This window comes from Chelonoidis abingdonii, chromosome 7 (assembly GCF_003597395.2).
Source record: "Chelonoidis abingdonii isolate Lonesome George chromosome 7, CheloAbing_2.0, whole genome shotgun sequence".
Lineage (NCBI taxonomy): Eukaryota > Metazoa > Chordata > Testudines > Testudinidae > Chelonoidis > Chelonoidis abingdonii.
The window spans coordinates 56,023,554-56,045,303 of record NC_133775.1 but is presented as its reverse complement, the minus strand read 5'-3'; the positions used below and the strand labels follow the sequence as shown (position 1 = coordinate 56,045,303).

Sequence of the window (21,750 nt, the reverse complement as noted above, 5' to 3'; positions counted from 1 at the left end):
TATCATGGTTTTAAAAAATAAAACCTCACATCTTTACAGTAGCCTTTTCCAAAAGGCCTTTTACTATAAATTTTTAAAAAAAAAGATGAAAATGGACTTTTATATTCTTGTATCCAAAGTTATGTAGAGTAGGAAGCTGCGATTTGGCACACTGTCTCAAATAAAATATTTCTGCTGATGATCTCAGTGAAGACCTAGTAAGTCTCTTTTGCGGTATGAGAGGAAATAACCTGTTCCCTGAGTCAGCTTTCATATGGAATTCTAATGCTCTAACATGAAGGATTACTGCATGTGATCTTTGTGATAAATACACAACCAAACTCCTGGTCCATTGGTTCCCTGTCCTATCTTTGGAAGTGGCAGGCATTTAATGTCTTTTGATAATGGACTGTCAAAGTAATATTGATAGTGTACTCCTGATTTTTTCAAATTGCATCTTTTTATGACTACAGATTTGCACATATAACTTCATCATCCAAATATTCAGTATTGGTAATGGGTCAAAGTTAAGGTTATTGTGGTAACACTGCATTAGTACCACTTAACTTCTTATTGCATTAATGTGGTTTATTTTCATTGTAAATGTAAACAGATGTCCTCCCAACGAGTCTCTTAACCCTTTGTGTACTTTCCAGGCCACCCCAGAACAGATAAGCATGGACTTGAAAAATGATCTCATGTACCGCCTGGAGCAGGATCAAGAGTTACAGAGGGTAAGTCTGCTGCCTGTGATTTTTGGCATGCTGGTAAGTTTGCAGAAGCAATGCTTGCTGTGATTTTCTTCACCCTAGCCCTGGACTTGCTGCTCTTTCTGAGCGCAGTAGATAATTCTTTGTGCTGGGGATTGTGGGTTTTACTTGGGATTGTTGGAAAGTGCTTTCAGAGGCATGGAGCACTACTGCTGCAGGAATGGTTGCTTTAATATGTTTTGCCCAAGTTCAAGAATGCTACCATTATGGGTTTTGCAGGAAGAGATCTCTCAGGTTCACAGATCCCACTAATGTGAAGTAGAGTACATATTTTCCAAGAGTAGGACACTCTTGATGTAGATAGGGAGCAGAATGAGTTGGATTGCTGAATATTACAGGAAAGGTCTGGGTCTCTTTTCAGATTCTACAGGAGAGGGAGACACTGCCTGTGAAGAAATTTGAGACTGAAATTCTTGATGCAATCCATCACAGTCCTGTTGTCGTCATTCGTGGTGCCACTGGTTGTGGCAAAACCACACAGGTTCCACAGTACATCCTGGATGAATACATCCAAAATGGCAAAGCTGCAGAATGCAACATTGTAGTAACACAAGTGAGGAATGTGTTATGAATTGAAATTATTTAGGTCTCATGGTGGATTATGATAAAATACCCATCTGGACATGCTATTAAATCTGAATGTAATTAAAACAGTTCACGAAGGCTGGAGAAACTAAATCACATTCTAGACAGTTGTGAAAACATCTGCTATACTGATTACACTAAATTCATTACTCACTATGCATGTGTCTGTGTAATGATTATTCATGTTGCAGTGGGTATCTGATAAGACTTAATGCAATAATCTTCGTGGGCAGCACTAGAAAACTCTGCACCTGCATATATAGTGCAGTCCTTTCTGATACTTAGAATTGGAATATCCTAGTTCAGGGATTGGCAACCTTTGGCACATGGCTCGCCAAGGTAAGCACCCTGGTGGGCCAGGCCAGTTAGTTTACCTGCCGCGTCTGCAGGTTCGGCCGATCGCTGCTCCCATTGGCTGTGGTTCGCCATCCCAGGGCAATGGAGGCTACAGGAAGCAGCATGGGCTGAGAGATTTGCTGGCTGCCACTTCCCACCACCCCCATTGGCCTGGGACGGCGAACCGTGGTCAGTGTGAGCAGCGATCGGTTGAACCTGCAGACGTGGCAGGTAAACAAACTGGCCCGGCCCACCAGGGTACTTACCCTAGCGAGCAGCGTGCCAAAGGTTGCCAATCCCTGTCCTAGTTGATAGGTGGGGCAGGTCAGACCTATTGGTTATCTGAAGAAGTGGGATCCAGCAGATAAGGGATATGGGGGCCTATGGAAATCAGCTGAACTATGCAAAATGAACCATTTTTTAAGGAAAACGCTGGGCTTGCACCTTTCTGGTGATCTGGTTTCCTCCATTCCCATCTTAAGTAGTTTGCTTCTTGCAGTGTCTGCAGTGTGATACTGTCCATTAGAAGCAGCTACTGATTTGCATCCAGCTTCTGTTTGTTCACATTGTTCAGCAGGGTCTGCTTCAGATAGAAATGTTTTGAGGTGCACTGGCAGAGCTGTGTAGGACTTTCATATTACCTACCCAAACTATACATGGCTCAAGCCAGTGCTGTTAGTAATGTACTTTCATGAGTATTTTAAGAGTTTAGATTGTAGTTCTCATCTTTTTTGCGTGCTCATCAATTAGATTTGTCTTTAAATGACTATCCTGCAACATTAAAGTTTGGGGAGAGGGCACAGCTAACTTCTCCAGTCTCTCTGTACTTGTAGGTCTATGCAATAGGTAAATTTGCTTAGTTTCATCTTTACAATGTGCAAAAATCGTTTCACCTCTCAGCCTAGGAGGATCAGTGCAGTTTCCGTGGCAGAGCGTGTGTCGTATGAGAGAGGAGAAGAACCTGGGCAAAGCTGTGGATACAGTGTACGATTTGAATCTGTACTTCCCCGCCCCCATGCCAGTGTGATGTTCTGCACTGTAGGTCTGTATTGCTTTGTTACCCAACCAGCCTAATATCTGAGTATCAGCTTAGATGCCTGGCACTAGTGGCACTGATGACAGTGAGAAAACAGTCCTTGTTTTCAGGAGAATCTGAATGAAAATCACAAGTTTTGTTCACCTACTCAGCAAACTTTTTTCCAATTACAGAAAGAGAAGTGTTCCGGTATAATTTAGTCATTGGGCTCATTAGAGGTTTGAGAATGAATACAGATCAGATACCCTATCCAGAATATTCCCTCTAAGTGAGATGAGAAGTAGCCACCTGAAGTTTAGGATGGGGAGGTGGTGGGTGGGGAGAGGTGGTCTCTCTAGTCTCAACACTTGGGCCTCCTCTCCTCATTACATACAGGTGTATATGTGGGGTTTAGACAAAGGGTTTCAAAATGTGCACAGTTCTTGATGTAAACTGATGTTGGCAACGCTCATAAAAGCATAGCTGAGGCTTTGTTATAAATGTTTGAACTGCTGTGATCCATCTCAACATTCAGCTGTTACTATCCCCATTAATGTGAATTCCTTTTTTAAGGTGTCCTCCTAAGAAAACTGGAGGCTGGAATCCGTGGAATTAGTCATGTTATTGTGGATGAGATCCATGAGAGAGACATTAATGTGAGTTACTGAGCTGGAGATCTGGATTGCTTTACCAGGTCTTTTGTGTTTTGCTTAGTGTTTACTCTGAATGCTGTGTATGCGTTCCTGTCTTATGTGAAAGGGAATTGTGCATTTTACTAAATTTTATGGATCTGAGTCTTCTGTAATTGTTCTCAATTGTAGTACTGGTTGAAATACTTCTGAGATGTTTCCAGCTGAAGATCAAGGCTTCACAGCTTCTTCTTACGTCCCTTTATAGGTCCTAGTAGGACTCTCTCCTACACCTTTGGCTTTCTTTAGCAAATAGAGCACTACAGTGGAAGTACTCTTTGTACAAAGTGGTTTAGTGCTGAAGATAAGAGTGAAAATTGGACAGGCTGAAATTTTGTTGTCCTTCCCTTCCATTTTCTTATCTACAGTAATATACCACTTGATGATTGTGGCTTAAGTACTAGCATATTAAGTTGACAACTACAATGCAGTAGTTCATCTTCAGTACAAAAATCTGCAACAAATTGAAAACCTGAAAGTACTGCAAAATGAGCAACATTTAATATAAAAGTGGGGATATTGTGCTGAATTTATTCACAATTAATTAAAACTCTTTTTTTTTTCTTTTCTTTTTTTTTTTAAATCTACCTGAATCTTCCTTGGTTTTCATAAGAATGGCCATACCGGGTTGGACCAGTGATCCATCTAGTCTATTTATCCTATCTTCTGATTGATAGTGGCTGGTGCCAGATGCTTCAGAAGGAGTGAACAGAACAGGGCAGTTCACTGAGTGAGCCATCCCCTGTCATCCAGTCCCAGGGTCCCTTACCATCTTATGTCTATCAGTGGGTTATTAGCCACCCTCAAGGAACTTATCTTTTGCTTTTTTTGAACTCCATTGTAATTTTGGCTTTCACAACATCCCCTGGCAACGAGTTCTACAGGTTGACTCAGCATTTGTGTGAACATGTCTTCCTTTTGTTTGTTTTGAACCCACTGCCTATTAATTTCATAGGGTGAACCCTAGTTCTTATGTGAAGGGTAAATAACACTTCCTTATTCATTCTCCACAGCAGTCATCATTTTATCATAACAACCCTTAATTATCCTTTTTCTAAGATGAGTAGTCCCAGTCCTTTTCATCTCTCCTTGTGTGAAAGCTGTTCCATATTCCTGATCATTTTTGTTGCCCTTCTCTGTACTTTTTACAATTCTGATATAGCTTCTTTCTTTTCTTTTGAGATGGGGCAACCAGAATTGTATGCATTATTCCAAGTGTGGGTATACCATGGATTTATTAAGTGGCATCATGCTTTTCTCTTATCTATCCCTTTCCTAATTGTTCCTAATGTTTGTTCCTTTCTGTTTTCCTCAATAAGATTTGATTTTCCAATTTTTAAAGGATGTCTTTTTTTCTCTAACCATCTCTCTTATTCTGTTTAACCATGGTGGTGTTTTTTTAGTCCTCTTGCTATTTTTTTTGTTTGATGTATACATACAGTTTAAGCCTTTGTGGTGTTTCCATGCAACTTGCAGGCATTTTAATCTTGACTGTTCCTTTTAATTTCCATTTAACTAACCTCTTCATTTTTGTCATTCCCCTTTCTTTGGAATTTCTCTCCCGTCCCCCCTACTCCCACCCCCGAAAAGGGATGTTAAATTTAATTACATTATGGTTTCTATTACTGAGCTGTTCATCTATATTCGTTCTTGGACCAGATCCCACACATCACTTACGATTAAATCAAGGATTGGCTCTGCCCTTATGGGTTCCAGGACTAGGTGCTCCAAGAAGCAGTCATTAATGGTATCTTTCAGCTTGCCACACGAGAAAGCTGAATCTTGTCACGTGATTAAAGTTCAGTGTGTCAAAGTTAAATTCCTCATTTGTACTATGAATCCTCTTACAAGGAAATCTACGTGCATTTGTGGCATCCAGACCGGATGAGATGCACCTTTTCCTCTTCTAATAGGAGAGATGCTATTAAGGGCATCTGTTGTATTGAGTAGTTAGATTTTTGTACAGAATTGATGTTTTTTAAACTAAGAGGTGGTCTGAATGCAGGGTAAGTTAAACAGATAAGTCAGACTTAAACCAATAAATGTTTTCATAGTATGGATCACCACTTCATGGTGCCACATCAGTTACCTCCCTTCTCATTTACAGTTGTAGAACGTCCTGTGTGTGGAACTACAGCAATTGTTCAGTTGTATTTTTTTTAATGAGGACTGGAAACTAGAACCGCAAAGGGTTCTTTTGTGCAAACGAACTATTCTGAGCTTGTTGACATGGAAGTCAAAACCACTTTAAGGAGGCAGTCTAGAAGCAACTGAAACATAGTCTAATCTGGTAGGGGGAAAATGAACAGTTGATAACTAGGTGCTTAATTCTCCAGTATGCTAGCTGTTTTTCAGAAGTTAGTTTAGTTTGAAAGGTTCTTAGCAGAAGGCAACATAAGTGCTGTTCATATGAATAGGCAATTACATAGTTGCTTATCTATTGTTAGGGTTACTGGAGAAATGAAAATGTTTCTGGCAGCCTTGGCTAGTTGGTTAACACTCCTGTTTTCTCTATATACAGACGGACTTCCTCATGGTGGTGCTGAGAGACGTGGTTGAGGCATATCCTGAAATCAGAGTTATCCTTATGTCTGCCACTATTGATACTAGCATGTTCTGTGAATACTTCTTCAATTGCCCCATCATTGAGGTCTATGGTAGAACCTTCCCAGTCGAAGGTAACACACTGGCTGAGCATGTATTTTGAGTAGTTGGTTTTATTCATTCTCTTTTCAATCTTGCACAAAGTAGAAGGGAAAAAAGCCTAAACAGGTCAAATGAATCTCAGCGTGTCCTGAGATCTGGTCTATATCCCATGTCAGCAGAGAAGTCAGAGAACATTAGCTACTACAGAGTGAATTTTTTCACTGTTTCTCGTAGAGGGTTAGATAGTGATAGTGATTTAAAAATGAGTTGCTTCTACATAATGCATACATCTATTGTCTTGAATAAACCAGCCTAAATGATCCAGTATAAAAACTCCTGTAGAAAATACATGGAAAGAGCCTGAATGGACAGGCTAGCTGGTCAGGGGTGAGGAACAATGGTGGGAGAGTGTGGAGAAGCTTGTAGTGCCATTGCCCATACTGTACTTATTCTTTGGATAAATCGAGGAGTTTGGTTTCCAAGGCTGTCAGTCAAGCACTCGTCTCCAGCGCTAGCTTCAAACTCTGAGTCCTCAGCCTGCTCTTTTGAAACTTCATGGCTATCTTTAGGAAGGGCCTGTGTAGAGCTATGGTTAGAATATGTCCCTCTAGTTAACCTTATGTGACTAGTTGATGGGCGTCCTCTGTACTAACTTGATGGATCTGTCCCTGCAGAGTATTTTCTGGAAGACTGTATTCAGATGACTCAGTTTGTTCCTCCATTAAAGGATAAGAAGAAGAAAGACAGAGATGAAGAAGGTGGTGAAGATGATGATGTATGTTGGGCTTGTTTATCTATGTAAATTAAACAAGCACTGGCTGGAACCAGCGCACCAATGTCATGCATGCATTGCTGTATTCCTTTCGTACTTGGACATCAATGAGGCATTTGACCTGTTAGGGACAGAACACAATTTAACCAAGTTAAATTATAGTACTGTATAATAAAATTTTTCAGATTCTCTTTGAGGGTTAAATATTTGCAGTATTTCAGAAAAGTATTATTCCTACATTATTATACAAAGACCAATGGGTGAGCATGAGTAACTAATCGGGGACAGAGGTAGTGGTCAGACAGCAGAACAATGGTATCAAATGAATTTGTATATAATTCACTGGCTGTGTTTTAATGACTGCAACATTGTTGCACTAAAACATTTTCAGAAACCTTATAACTATTGAAATACTGTGGGATTGCTGTTGATGTATTTAACTGAATTTTCTGAATGCTCCTTTAATTGATGTACAGTAAAAGCTGTTTTATACAGCACTTCACCAACTGGAAAGCTCTATAAACCTGCATTTCTGATCTTCATTGAAAGTCAGGATTATAGTCCAGTTGGTGTGTGGCTGCCAGGGGGTTGGGGTGCAGCATGCAGACTCTGAGAGGGAGTTTGGGTGCAGGTGGGGTGCGGGTTGCCAGATCTGGGGGCCGCTCACCTAGGGTGGTTCCCCGGAAGCAGCGACCTATCCCAGCTGCTCCTGGTTCCTTGCCAGTAGGAGCTGCGGGGGCAGCACGCAGAGCTGCCTCCCGCACCTCTGCCTAGAAGCAGGCAGGACAGATTACTGCTTGTGGAGAGCTGCTTGAGGTGAGCACCCCCCGAATCTGGGCCCCCCTTCCCCCTCTCCTGCACCCAAACTCCCTCCCCCTTAGTTAGTCGGCATTTTTCATTTACCGGCACCCCCCATTCCTCCAGCATGCTGGATAAAACAGCTTTGATTGTATGTATTTATCTTACAAAGTTCCAGTCCTATTTTGCCACATCACCTGTGTTTTAAAAAAATTGAACTGATGTGTGAATTCAAGCTTACTACTTTTGCTGCAGTAGATTTTGCCAGCAACTATGCCTACCAAGAACTTATATTCCTTACATGGCTGTGGGTGATGGTATCTTCTGTAAAAAGATAGTCATGAATCTTGTAATGACTAAGATCATTTAACTGGGGCTCTACCAAATTCATGGTCCATTTTTGGTCAATTTCACAGTCATCGGATTTTAAAAATAATAAATTTCGTGATTTCAGCTATTTAAGTCTGAAATCTCACTTTGTTGTAATTGTAGGGGTCTTTACCCAAAGGAATTGTGGAGGGGTTGCAAGGTTATTATACGTGGGGGGTGGGTTGTGGTACTGCTATGCTTCTGTGCTGCTGCTGGTGGTGGTAGCACTGCCTTCAGAACTGGGCAGGTGGAGAGTGGCAGCTGCCGATTGGGAGCCCAGCTCTGAAGGCAGAGCCACTGCCAGCAGCAGCGCAGAAGTAAGGATGGCATGGTATGGTGCTGCCACCTTATTTCTGCACTGCTGCCTGCAGAGCTGGGGCCTCAGTCAGCAGCCGCCACTCTCTGGCCACCCAGCTCTGAAGGCAGTGCAGACGTAAAAGTGGCAATATCGCGAACCAATACTGCTACTCCTAAAATAACCATATGCCCCTGCAATTTCCTTTTGGGTCAGGACTCGCTAATGTGAGAAACGCAGGTTTTCCCCCATGAAATCTGTATAGTATAGGGTAAAAGCACGCAAAAGACCAGATTTCATTGCTGGGGGAGGGACTGGATTTCATTCTCCGTGATGCATTTTTCATGGCCATGAATTCAGTAGGGCCCTACTTATAACTACGAGGGGGAAAACTTGTGTGTGTGTTACTTGTGCATTTGAGACCACTGTTGGGGTCATGTAGTCAGTTTCTAGATTTACTCTATATAGTTCCTTATTTCCCCAGCTGGCGCTGTAGGTCTGTCTTCTAGCCACAGAGGAGAGAGTAATACCTCAGCAGGAAAAACTTAGTAGTAAAATCACAAAATATCTCAGTTAACTTGATTGCAAATTGACCATTTCTCCTTAAAAGAAACAATTTTTTTCCAAACCTACATATTGGTATTTCCTTAAAGAAAAGCAGTTTGATGCTGTACTTATGGCTCCATCTGTTCTAATGGAGATTTAATTGGTTTGATAGTTTCCTACTCTTAATTTATAATTATACTGGTTAATAATTCTGAAAAGAGAATATGTATAGAAAAAAGCTGGGGAACAAGGCCAGGCCGACTTGTCCTGTGAGCCAGGACTGAGCCTAGGACAGTGTTTCCAATCCATCCATCCCATTCATCTGTCTGGTTTGAGTGGCCCTCATCCCCATAGTATCAGAGTGCCATCTGGTTAAAGGTGTCTTTTTTTGTTCTCTACATCTGCAGGCCAACTGTAATCTTATATGTAGTGATGAATATGGTCCAGAAACAAAACGTTGTATGGCCCAGTTGAACGAGAAGGAAACTCCCTTTGAGCTCATTGAGGCCTTGCTAAAGTACATTGAGACCCTGAATGTTCCAGGAGCTGTGCTTGTCTTCTTGCCGGGCTGGAACCTGATATACACCATGCAAAAGCATCTGGAAATGAATCCACACTTTGGTACAAACAGCTTTTGGTTATTTTCTACTCTGTGTCCTTCCCTCAGAACAGTTACTGGATGAATGTAAAGATGACTTGACTGAAGGAGTTGGTCCTTGTGTGTGTCTGTATAGCATGAGAGCTGGGTTTGAGTAGATGGATGAGAGAAAGTCGAAGGAAAGTGTTTAGGTATGAAGCAGTGGATGGATAAGAGAGAGCTGAAATTTAATATCTGAGACATAACAGTTATAGTTGTTTAACCTCCTGATGTTCATATTGTAGGAAGCCACCGGTACAGAATTCTGCCCCTGCATTCACAAATTCCTCGAGACGAACAGCGCAGGGTGTTTGATCCAGTGCCTTCTGGAGTGACCAAGGTGTGAAACTATACCACCTACACAGAGACAGAGTGTAGTTTCGTTGCTCTCTCCTGTACTTTTGAGAGGAGTTTTTTAATGCTGGCATTCTACATGTTACCTTACAGACCGTCCTTGGCTCCTTGTTACAATACATGTATTCAAATACAATTTTCCTGTTTTTCATAGGTGATTTTATCCACCAACATTGCTGAGACTAGCATTACCATCAATGACGTTGTCTACGTTATAGACTCTTGCAAGTGAGTTCCCGATCGAGATCTTTATTTTATACAATGTATTCTTTGTTGGAATGCCAAGTAGTTTTTGCGAACATGCAGTACTTCCTTGTATTGCTGTAGCCCCAAGACTGAGTTTGGAGACCTAATCTGCAGTGGTTGTGTGCTCCCCAAGCAATCTACACAGTTAAACAACCACATTGGCGTATCTGTAAATTGTCCTTGGTCAATTGAATACCATGCTAGTGGTATTTTTATGGGTGTCAGTGGGATTCCTGTATACTGTTTTCCAAATGGATGATTTCATACTACAGACCTTGGTGTCCCTAGCCTCTGTTTGTCAGAGGGTGGAGATGGATGGCAGGAGAGAGATCACTTGATCATTACCTGTTAGGTTCACTCCCTCTGGGACACCTGGCATTGGTCACTGTCGGTAGACAGGATACTGGGCTGCATGGACCTTTTGGTCTGACCCAGAATGGTCATTCTTATGTTTAAACTCTCATTGTATGATTGCTGGGGGAATATTAAGCCTTCCTATATTAGTCTGTTATGCACTTTGACTTGCCATATGCACTTTGAGCATGTTATAGTCATGAATCACTAATTGCGTTAGAGCTTTCAGCTGAGATTTAAACTTTTGGGAGAAGTCCTGAAAATACAGGTTCTGATGCGGTGAGTGGGGGGCACTATTCTTTAAACAGACTAACACAGTTAACTTTTTTAATTCCAGTTTTGCTGCATTAAAGGATACAGTGCAGACCTGCTTTGGCAATATTTGATCTTCATTGTTTGTATTACTTTTACAGACAAAAGGTTAAGCTGTTCACTGCTCACAACAATATGACAAACTATGCCACAGTCTGGGCATCAAAAACTAACCTTGAGCAACGGAAAGGGCGAGCTGGCCGAGTGCGGGCTGGATTCTGTTTCCATCTGTGCAGCAGAGCTCGCTTTGAAAGGTGAGGCTGTGCCTCTTCTTCTGGGACAAAGGGACATTTGGGAGTACTCCATAAATTAGAGCATACAGTTGTGAGCTGCTTCAAACCAAGCAGAGGAGGCAGATTAACGCAAAATCATGGGGATAAGATTGCCATGAATTGTTGCATTTCCTCAGACACAGAATTTAATTCCCGCTTTAGAATCTGTGGGTCCCCTTAGAAAACTGCCATGGAAAGCAGGGAAATTGTTCAAGATGTCCAGTCAAGTGGGGACTGCTCCTGAAGTCACAAGTATGGCCCAGGAGCCTGATAGAAAGACTTGGAAGAAAGAGCCCCATGCTTCAGCCAGTGAGACACTGTTGAGGCCCAAGGTATGGAGAAGACAAGGAAAGGGATTCTAGAATGAGATGCCACAAAAGACACCAGAATCCTACCAACCAAAAAGTGCAAGATTGTGTAGAGAGATGCTGGAATCCTACTCCTCTCCCAGAGAGGACAGCAGATGTGGAAGGTGATGAGAACTAGGTGGAGAGGAGGCAGGTAGACAGATGTTCTTCCTTTTTCCCAACTCCCTGGCCAAAAGCTGCTAAGACCTCTTTTTGCTGCCAAAATGTTTTTCTCCCACTTCCATCTGCTCTAACGTTCCCAAACTGCTGAAACCTGACCCCTTCTCGTTGCTATCTGCCAAACCTTTCCCCAAAGACACAGCCATGTAACCCTCACTGCATAGCTGCAGGGGCTTACACAGCTGTCAGATTCTACTATATTTCACCCACTACCCTGCAAAACATCACAGTACACCCATTCCCTTGGACAACAGCTGCAAGATAGCTGTATGTTTACAGTGATTGATGTTAAGAAATCTCAGTTTCTGAAGCAGTGTATAATAAAAACATTCCTAAAATCTTTGTTGAATTAAAGATTTAGACATTTATAGTATACTATGATCATCTTAATTCATTATGAACTTCTGACAGAAAACTAGTTGCATGCTGTTAAATTCTGACAAGACCCCATGATTTCTTTAAGTTCATCTTACCACAGAGCACATGGAACCCCGGGAATTACTGTGCTTACAGACAAATTGTAAACAGGAGATTGAGTCGTGTATTTCCAAAGGAGTCCCACAGGGATTGGTTCTTGACCCTACACTATTTAACATTTATTTTTTTTGTCAGTGATCTGGAAGAAAATATAACAACTGGTAGTTTATGGGTGACACAGATTGAGAGAGTGATTGATAAATAATGAAGAGAACAGGCCTTTGATAGAATGAACAGGATTGCATGGTGAACAGGGTGCAAGCACTCAGTGTGTATTTTAATAGGCTGAATGTAGACATCTGAAAACAAAGATTGTAGACTATACTTACAGGTTGGGGAACTATAGCTAACATGATCTCTCTCTCTCAAAACAAAACCAAAAAAAAAAACCTGCTTCCCAGGATAAAGAGGAGAACATGAGCTTCCAGTGCAGTGCTGTGGCTGGGAAGGCTAATGCAATCCTTGCCTGAATTGGAATCTCTAGTAGAAGTATAGCTCTGTATTTGGCACTGTTGCAACTGCTGCTGGAATACTCTGTATGGTTTTGATGTCATTTTATGAAGAATGTTGATAAATTGGAGAGGGTTCAGAAAAGAGCCACAAGAATGATTAAAGGATTAGAAAACATGTTTTATCATGATGGACTGAAGGAGCTCAATGTGAGATTAACAAAGAGAAAGTTTAAGGGGTGACCTAACTGTATAAGTACCTGCATGGGAAACAAAGGTATAACATGAGCCAGTTGAAAATGAGACGTGTTTTTTACCATGGGAGTAATTAACTCTTGGAACAATTTCCCAAATGTTGTGGTGGATCCACCCATCACTGGCAGTTTTAAAATCAGGATTGGGTGTTTCTCTAAATGATATACATGAGGAATTATTTTGGGAAATTCTATGGCCTGTGTTGTACAGAAGATAAGACTAGATGATCACAATGATCTCTTCTGGCCTTGGAATCTCTGAAAGCCTAGCTTCATGCAGCGTAGAAGGAGAAAGACAGACGGTTTGAACTGTGGAAGCAAGGGTAAGAAGTAGAAATGGATGGGACCATGTTCATTTGGGAGGTATGTTTATCCCAAACATCATATAGGATACTAAGTGTTCAAAACAGTCATTTATAGGGGTTAACACTTGAACTGTGGTCCTCAAGGTAAAGAGACTGAGGGCGCTGTGTCAGGGAGAAAGGGGCCCAAGAGTTCCATCCCCACCACACCTCCATGCTTCTAGAAATAAATACTTAGCCTGTTTCCAGTAAGAGCACTCCTCCTTGTTGTTAACCCAACTGAACCAGGGACCAGCCGATGATGATGGGAGGGGAGGTGATAAAGTAGCCAGCATGGAAACTGGGTAGTAGTAATAGGTAGCCTGGAAGTAATTGATCTGCCTGAGGAATGGAAGACCTGTTCTAGCATTCAGGTTTGGTTGTGGAAGGGCAAGGAGATAAGATTCCAGTTGGAAGGGAAATGGGGAATTTCTGAAGATAAGTACTGTTAATTAGTGCAGGTTGCAGGAAGTCACTGAGGGTAGATTGATGAGGTGACTTGGTGAATGTATTCATGTAGGAAGGCTAGGTTGCACTTGATGGGATGACCTGTATTGGGGATTGGGAATGCAGATGTCTAGAAGGTTGACTTGTTTTGTTCTCCCCTCACTGTTTTCAGGCTTGAAACTCACATGACACCTGAAATGTTCAGAACACCGCTTCATGAAATTGCTTTGAGCATCAAACTTCTGCGACTGGGAGGGATTGGACAATTCTTGGCCAAAGCGATAGAACCACCACCTTTGGATGCAGTGATTGAAGCAGAGCACACACTCAGAGGTACTCCTGTTGGGCCACAAGGTTCTTTGTTAGCAAACCCAGAGATGGGAGATTTACAGCTTTGAATGGTTGAGGGTCTCGAGGTCAGTTGTAAGTAGCTTTGATATTTATATTGCTAGATAAACATTTATATTTCTAGGTTTTCTTTGTCTGGAATGACATGTCTGGAGACCCCTTTGTGGCTCTGGGATGCATTTTCTGGGTAGCAGTGAGTTTCTGAAACTGGAGCAGTACTTAGAACACACATGTTCCTCTAGTTGACTTCCTAGCTTCAGGCTTGTTTTTGTTACATTTTATGAGGCTCTTATGAAACTGGCTACTACTGTATCTTCAGCTGTGAGACTCATATATATGAGATGCGACTGAGTCCACTGCATTACAGCATTTAGGAGACTGGTTCAAAACAAGTCTGATCTAGGTTGATGGAGTCTGTTATAATTATTTTGCACTTCTACACTGCCTGGTCACCCAGTTTTGTGAGATCCCTTTGTAACTCATTGCAGTCAGCTTTGGACTTAACTATCTTGAGTACCATAGTTTCAGATTTTGCCACCTGACTGTTCACGCCCCTTTCCAGATCACTTCTGAATGTGTTGAACAGCACAGGCGGTCACTACAGATCCTTAGGGAGCCCTCACTATTTACCTCTCTCTGTTGTGAAAACTGACTATATATTCCTACCCTTTGTTTCCTATCTTTTAACAAGTTATTGATCCAGGAGAGGACCTTTCTCTTATCCCATGACTGCTTAGTTTACTTAAGAGTCTTTGGTAAGGGACCTTGTCAAAGGCTTTCTGAAAGCCCAAGTAGGGTGTTTTGACTGGATCTCTCTTGTCTTCAGGCTTGTTGATTCCCTCAAGGAATTCTGATTGTTGAGGCATGATTTTCCTTTACAAAAGCTGTGTTGACTTTTCCCCAACATAATATGTTTATCTGTGTCCAGTATCAGAGGGGTAGCCGTGTTAGTCTGGATCTGTAAAAGCAGCGAGGAGTCCTGTGGCACCTTTAGACTAACAGACGTATTGGAGCATGAGCTTTCGTGGGTGAATACCCACTTCGTCGGATGCATGTGTCCAGTCATTCTGTCCTTTCCTGTAGTTTCAACTAATTGGCTTGTTACTGAAGTTAGGCTTACTGGGCTGTAATTGCCAGATCGCCTCTGGAGCCCTTTTTTGAAAATTGGTGTTACAGTAGTTACTCTCCAGTTGTCTGGTTACAGAGGCTGATTTAAGCAAAGGTTGTATATCACAGTTAGTAGTTCTGCAATTTCATACCAGTTCCTTCAGAATACTTGGGTGAACATTATCGTTAAAGTTCTTAAACTAATCTCTCATCCAAGGGCTAATGAGATCCTTGGTTTGACTTTTTAGGCTTGTTTACACTGGCAATTTACAGCACTTCAAAAAACACACCCCTCCGAGCGCAGCAAGTTTCAGTGCTGTAAAGCACTGGTGTAGTCGGTGTGCCAGCACTAGTAGCCACGCTCCTAGCGCTGGTAGCTACACCCCTCGTGGAAGTGGGTTATTTTAGAGCACTGGGAGCTCTCTCACACCACTCTGCTACAACCACACAAGGCACTTAAAGAGCTGACGTGGCAGCACTTCAGCTTTGCCAGTGTATACTAGCCTTAGGCAACTGCCAGAACCATCTTTGCTGATCAGTTAATCGCTTGTTTCAGAGCTGGATGCCCTGGATTCTAATGATGAGTTGACACCTCTTGGGAGAATCCTTGCTAAACTCCCCATTGAACCTCGTCTGGGCAAGATGATGATAATGGGCTGCATTTTCTAGTAAGTTCCTCAGTATCAATGATGATTCTTTGCTGTCTTGCTCTGTGTTCTTGAATCTTCAGGCATCCAATAATGTCAAAAAAAAAAAGAGGCACCCAGATGGGCTGTGAATGGCACTGTGGGTGGTGACATGGAGGGGAAGGGGAGGGAACTGAATATTCATGAGATTAGGAGACAAATAACATCACTGGGTGTGGAGAGCCAAATATTCATGAGCTAAGGAGGAACTGAATGGCACCAGTAGAGTCTGAATATTTATGAAGTGAGGGAATGGGACACTGAACACTTGTAAGATCGGAGTGAACTGTGGTTGGGAAGATGTGGACAGTTAGTATTTGAGAGACGAGGTGAAAAGAACCATGGGACTGAATATTCATCAATAGAGATATGCGGGCATTAGTTTTAATCATGAGGGGAGGTGTTGGAGAGCCTATTATCTGAAAGAGGGTGGTGAACAGGATTGTGAGAACAGATGGGGGAGGGGAAAGGCATAATATTCATGAATGTGCTGTGAAATTCCAGCCACTGTCATTTGATCTAATTTAATGTCCTTACTATGGGAAGAGCTGCTGTGAAGAAGTCTCTCTAAGAATAAGTACTGAGGTAATGAGGCCCATGTCGTTAAGCAGGAAGTTTTTACTCAGGTCAGTGGGCCTGTAACAGCTGCTGGCAACAAGACTGGGAACAAACCCAGTCATAAATATTTCTATGGTTTTTGTTTCAGTGTAGGAGATGCCGTGTGTACCATCTCGGCTGCCACCTGCTTCCCTGAGCCTTTCATCAGCGAGGGTAAACGGCTGGGTTACGTCCATAGGAATTTTGCGGGGAACAGGTTTTCAGATCATGTAGCCTTGCTTTCAGTCTTCCAGGCCTGGGATGACGCAAGGTATGTTGGCTTAGCACAGAACTTGATGGAAGATTAAGGGTAATATTGGGTGAGCAACTAACTGACCTGACTAGATAGCCAAATGGCGGTGTTAGTTTCCGTTTGTGGCACTATTCTTCTCTTGTGTAGATCTTCTTGAGTCCACGTGAGTCTGTCTTGACTGTTTCCTTTTTAGAATGGGTGGTGAAGATGCAGAAATACGATTCTGTGAACACAAAAGGCTCAACATGGCTACACTCAGGATGACTTGGGAAGCTAAAGTCCAGCTTAAAGATATTCTTATCAATTCTGGCTTTCCAGAAGGTAATACTCCATGGAAGTAATCATTTCAGTATTGTCCTCTTCAATTTTTGAGTTGAGGGATAGGTTTCCAACCTGTTGGCTGGCTAATAGCCCAGTAATGGTGAATACATGGTATGTGGGACCATAGTGAATTTGCCCCAGCACTGTTGTGCTGTTAAAGCAGCTTCCACCTGAGTGTTGCTGCGTGCATTCTGCCTCTCCTGACTGAGAGCAATTTAAGGACTTGTCTACACTGTGCATTAGTGCGTACGTTGGGACTATGTTAATGAGCACTAGGGAACTTAGTGTGTGCCAGCAGGGTCCATGCAGACCAATCAGTGTGCAACACCCTAGTGCACACTAGAACTTACACCACTCTAGTATGGACTAATGCACAGTGTAAACAAGCCCTACAACTGCATGTGAATTTAGCACTGCAGTGGCAGTAAATTCTGGAGGGCAAGGTTATGAGGAATTTGACCTTAAAGTGGTGGTGGTCTTTTCAGATCCACCTCCATGGTTTTGCTTTTCATACTTCTCTGCCTCTTACCTCTGCCATATATGCTCCGTATTGCAGTGATATTCCTTCTGGATGAGAAGAGCTAGAGACTGCCCTTCCAGAATCACTTGGCATAGCTGTTGTATTATCCTAAGGGAATCACTCAGGGCATTACCTCCCACAGGATCTGAAAATTGCCTTTCCTGCTCTGTAGTTTTTTGGGCTTGTGTTCAGATCTTCACACATAGCATGTTAGCTTAGAATTCTTCGTATTTGAGTTTTCATTTCCATTACAGTGGGAATATTACAATACATAGCAAAATCTCTCAGCTAGTTACCAATATAGGATTGAGCAAGACATGACTTAACACAGCCATGTGCAAATGGCAAGAAGTCAGATTTTCTTTCAAATGGAGTCTGTTCAGAGAGAAGACCAAATTTAAGGAAGGTACCTGTAAGTATCCAAATTAGGTTGCATTTATAGAGACGTTGTCAACTTGAAATCTAGTAAATTTTAGTGCCTTCTGCATAAAATTAATAGCAATGGCCAGGTCCCTAGTGGACTTCATGGGGTCCTTGCCTCTCACCCGTTTTCAAGGTAAAAACTTTGATTGGGGTAGGGTTTGGGGCGGTTTACATTTGTTTTGTTCTTGTAAGGTTGACTTTGAGGAGTGTGCTTGAGTTGGGGTTTTTCGGTTAGGAGTCAATGCAGAGAGTTTCCATTGTTGTGGTGAAAGGAAAGCCCTTTTTCTGAAGAGGAAGGCTTTACAGTGTTTCTTAAAGATGGGACAGGTTCTAGATTCGATAATCTCTGCAAGTTTTGTTCCATGTTAAAAAGTTGATGGGAATCCAAAGTGTGTTGCTCTCCCTTTCGTTTTCTTAATATCCAATAGTCTGTCTTTCTCCCTCTGCTCTCAGGCATAAATGCTACAATAATTGTCTTTCTGGGCTGGATGACCCAACAACCCCCAACCTGGGACTCCAGGTTTGTTGTGACAAGCACTATTACAACATCCAACCTGACCACTTTGGGAGGCCTTATGTCTCCAAAACAAATGAAGAAAAGATGTGATACAGCTATTCCTGGACAAGCTTTTATGTTCTTGTTCTTGAAAATGTGGGAAGGGGAATGACTTTTCCAATTTGTAATTTATTTTTTAGCTCTTTTCTCATTGAATACTAGAAAATGTGTTCAGTTTTACTCATTTCAAATACAGTTCTTTAATGTTATGATGCAGCATTCAAATGCCCTTTTCTAAGGGCAGAGATGTCTTGAGAACCAAAGCCTAAATAAATAGTTGTCAGTAAATCTTCAGATCAAAGATCCTGAATAACTTAGTTGCACTGCACTAGGAGATCTGGAAAGTAGCCTGTTTTCTGTTCTCTGTCACCAGAGTGTTTGATGACTCAGATATTTAACAACACTGGACCAGATAACAATCTAGATGTTGTGATCTCCCTGCTTGCTTTTGGTGTATACCCTAATGTCTGCTATCACAAGGAGAAAAGGAAAATTCTTACCACTGAGGGGCGCAATGCACTTATCCACAAGTCATCTGTCAACTGTCCTTTCAGCAGCCAGGACATGAAATATCCATCTCCTTTCTTTGTTTTTGGTGAAAAGGTAAAGAGAACCATGAAATACCCTCTTTTATAAGGTTACCAAACTTTATGCCCATTCTTCATTTCAAAAGGAGCCTCTGTGGCATTGTTTTATTTCTTTAATGAAAACGTTAGTGCTAGTGAAACAGTGGATTGCAGCCCTGGAATCGTGTATTCCAAGGCTCTTCTGTTGTATTGCAAAAAAGCCTGGAATTAGCCCTCTCCTCTTGCTGTTCCCTGCTCAAGGTCAGTTGGTTCAGAATTCCACATTCATTTATTTTATCATGTGCACAGTCCCCAAGTGTTCAGCGTGCTGCATATTTTTGTATTGACAAGTAACTGCTTTATAGAGTCAAGGGGCATGATGGAGGTTTAAGGAGCTGAACAGGAGGACAGCTATGGCTTGTGGCACCTATGAAGGTGAGGGCAAGTAGCTTGTGTTTTGTTACCAGAATGCATTTGAGTCTTTTGGTGCTGGGGAGGGGACTCCATCTCCTCTTCACTCCTGCCTAAAAAGAGGAGGGAGAGAGAATTACAAATTTTGGGGGGCTGCAGGCATTAATTCCTTGCTCTCGTCACTCTAGCAACCCTGGATAACATCAGGCTGCCTCATTGCACTCCTCTCCAATATCTGCCACAACAGCCAGCAGTGACAAATAGGCAGCGATATACTTATCGCTGATCTCTAACTGTAACTGGGCTTGCTTACACACCATTGAAATGAATAGGGCAGTTCACATAGTCAGAGCCATTGTCTGTCTGTCTGCAGAGTTCAGCAGATGTCACTGAATTGATTTATGCCAGATCCTATTTTGAAGGTATTCTCAACAAGTACCATGTTCAGGTTTTAGTTTATATAAACAAAAGCCTAGGGTTTTAGCACAGTTGTGCAGGAATTTACAAATCTGCAATTGTGGGACAGTTGTGTAATTACCAGGAATATATGGATCCCTGACTATCCAAAGAACAGATTGCAAGCTTCTCCTGGAGTGCCCTGCCAAAGTGCAGCATCCCAGACCATCTGACGCTGGGGCATTCTGCTGAGACTGACAAAACTTGATGTTTTTTGTAAAATTACACCTATTCCTTAGGAACTGCATTGAGACCACAAAATACATTTCACTTGGACAATTGAACAGCTTTTAAATGGTAATGAATTTGTTTCAAGCAACCAAAGCTGGATTCACAGCATCTGTCCTGATCTGACGAGCTCGTTCTCTCAATGGATTAGTAATAAATACAATCTCCCCGGGATTATCCTGTTTGTAAAAAAAAAAAAAAAAAAAAATTAGTTTCCATGGCCAGTGGAAGAAAGAGCCGTCTCTTAGTTCTTCAGATGGGAAACCATATTCCTCTTCTACCTGCAGATCCGAACACGAGCTATCTCTGCCAAAGGAATGACCTTGGTGAGCCCGCTGCAGCTGCTTCTGTTTGCCTCAAAGAAAGTCTTATCTGATGGAGAGATCATTCTGGTGGATGACTGGTATGAACTTCCTAGCTGATCATGGATAACTGTGAGGAGAAACAGCTGGTAACATAGCTATAAGTATGTTTAGAATGGGAAATGTAGGTCAGGCTGTGCAGTAACAGATGAATTTCATCAGAGCATTATCATTGGTCTGTGTAAGGATGGGGGAACAGTTTATTTTGGCAGCTCCTGTTTTTTCTGTAGATTATGTTCCTAAATTGAAAACATGAGGCACTGGCTGGATTCCACAAAAGCTACTTTCCCTGAGATCAGATCTGAATTAGAGGCAATGTAGAATTTGGGTCACCGCCTCATAGACAAGCAGGAGGAAAGATATAAGACACAGGTCTGGGTCGCAAGTAATTGAAAAACAGGTAAAAAGACAGTCTTTACAATGAGGTTAATGCCTACCCACTTCTCAGAGTTGAGGCTTAGTTCACTAACATTTGTCAAAGCTGATATTATGGGATGGCGGGTAGTTTTTGATGACATCTTTGTGTCCTTAACAAGGCCTTGAAGAGCCCCTGTATTTTTGAGCCTGCTTTAATGTTTTGGCATCTTTTAATCCCAGAGGGTAATGGAGTAGTAAGTGGTAGTACCTGAAGCGTTCCAGGTCCAAAGAGCAGGGAGTCAAAAATGTAGCAGCTGTTCTAATTGGCTTCTGATTATCTCTCAGTGCTGGGGAATCTCAGATGTTGCCAATCATACTTTTTCGGTTCCAGATGGTGGCATTTCCCATTGTTAGGGTATTATCCATACTCTTAACTTTGAAGTTCTAAGTGTTTTCTGTGGTGTTTGGCACTAGATGCACTGAACACCTGCTCTGTGGAACATTGTTCTCTATAGCCTCTCTTGTAGGCTATGATGCTCTATATCTAGAGAGATCTTCATTTTGAAATTGTTTTTCCTGCTCTAGGATTAAATTGCGGATGTCTCATGATGCAGCTGCCTGTGTCACTGCCCTACGTGCAGCAATGGAAGCTCTTGTTGTTGAAGTAACTAAAGATCCTGAAATCATTAGCCAGCTGGACCCAGTGAATGAGCGAATGCTGAATGTGATCCGCCAAATCTCCAGGCCTTCAGCGGCTGGCATCAACCTCATAGCGGGCAACACAAGGTTAGTGCCAATCTGTTCACGTATACAGCTGGATCCTTGGAGTGGGAAAACATTCCTGGTAACTTGGAAAGCCAAAACATTCCGAAGGCCAAAATGTGTGTCTAAACTCCTGTGCCAGCAAGAACTCCTGTTGTGGGATTTAGTTTGGAAGCAGGCTGCCTGATGTAGATGAGTGTTGAAGTTTTTATATACTCATTTTCAGTGAATCATAATGTCGGAAAATCTTTCTAAGAAACTGTGCAAGCAGTGAAGTTGCAGGTTGATGGAGGATGACAAAAGGAGAGTAAAATGATGGCTCCTATA

The 21,750-nt window shown here is 42.1% G+C and overlaps 1 protein-coding gene across 2 annotated transcripts in view; it reads left to right on the top strand.

Moving 5' to 3' along the window:
* DHX9 (DExH-box helicase 9) overlaps positions 1-21,750 on the top strand; it is a 41,074-nt gene that overhangs the window by 16,569 nt on the left and 2,755 nt on the right. For both annotated transcript variants that reach the window (XM_032779471.2, XM_032779472.2), the window contains 17 exons: positions 636-713; positions 1,111-1,302; positions 2,571-2,712; positions 3,259-3,341; positions 5,896-6,052; positions 6,695-6,795; positions 9,208-9,421; positions 9,683-9,777; positions 9,946-10,019; positions 10,805-10,957; positions 13,643-13,803; positions 15,482-15,593; positions 16,318-16,479; positions 16,655-16,782; positions 18,655-18,884; positions 20,230-20,345; positions 21,247-21,447. In XM_032779471.2, the coding sequence (XP_032635362.1) occupies positions 636-713; positions 1,111-1,302; positions 2,571-2,712; positions 3,259-3,341; positions 5,896-6,052; positions 6,695-6,795; positions 9,208-9,421; positions 9,683-9,777; positions 9,946-10,019; positions 10,805-10,957; positions 13,643-13,803; positions 15,482-15,593; positions 16,318-16,479; positions 16,655-16,782; positions 18,655-18,884; positions 20,230-20,345; positions 21,247-21,447 (2,399 nt within the window). The remainder of the gene's footprint in view (positions 1-635; positions 714-1,110; positions 1,303-2,570; positions 2,713-3,258; positions 3,342-5,895; positions 6,053-6,694; positions 6,796-9,207; positions 9,422-9,682; positions 9,778-9,945; positions 10,020-10,804; positions 10,958-13,642; positions 13,804-15,481; positions 15,594-16,317; positions 16,480-16,654; positions 16,783-18,654; positions 18,885-20,229; positions 20,346-21,246; positions 21,448-21,750) is intronic.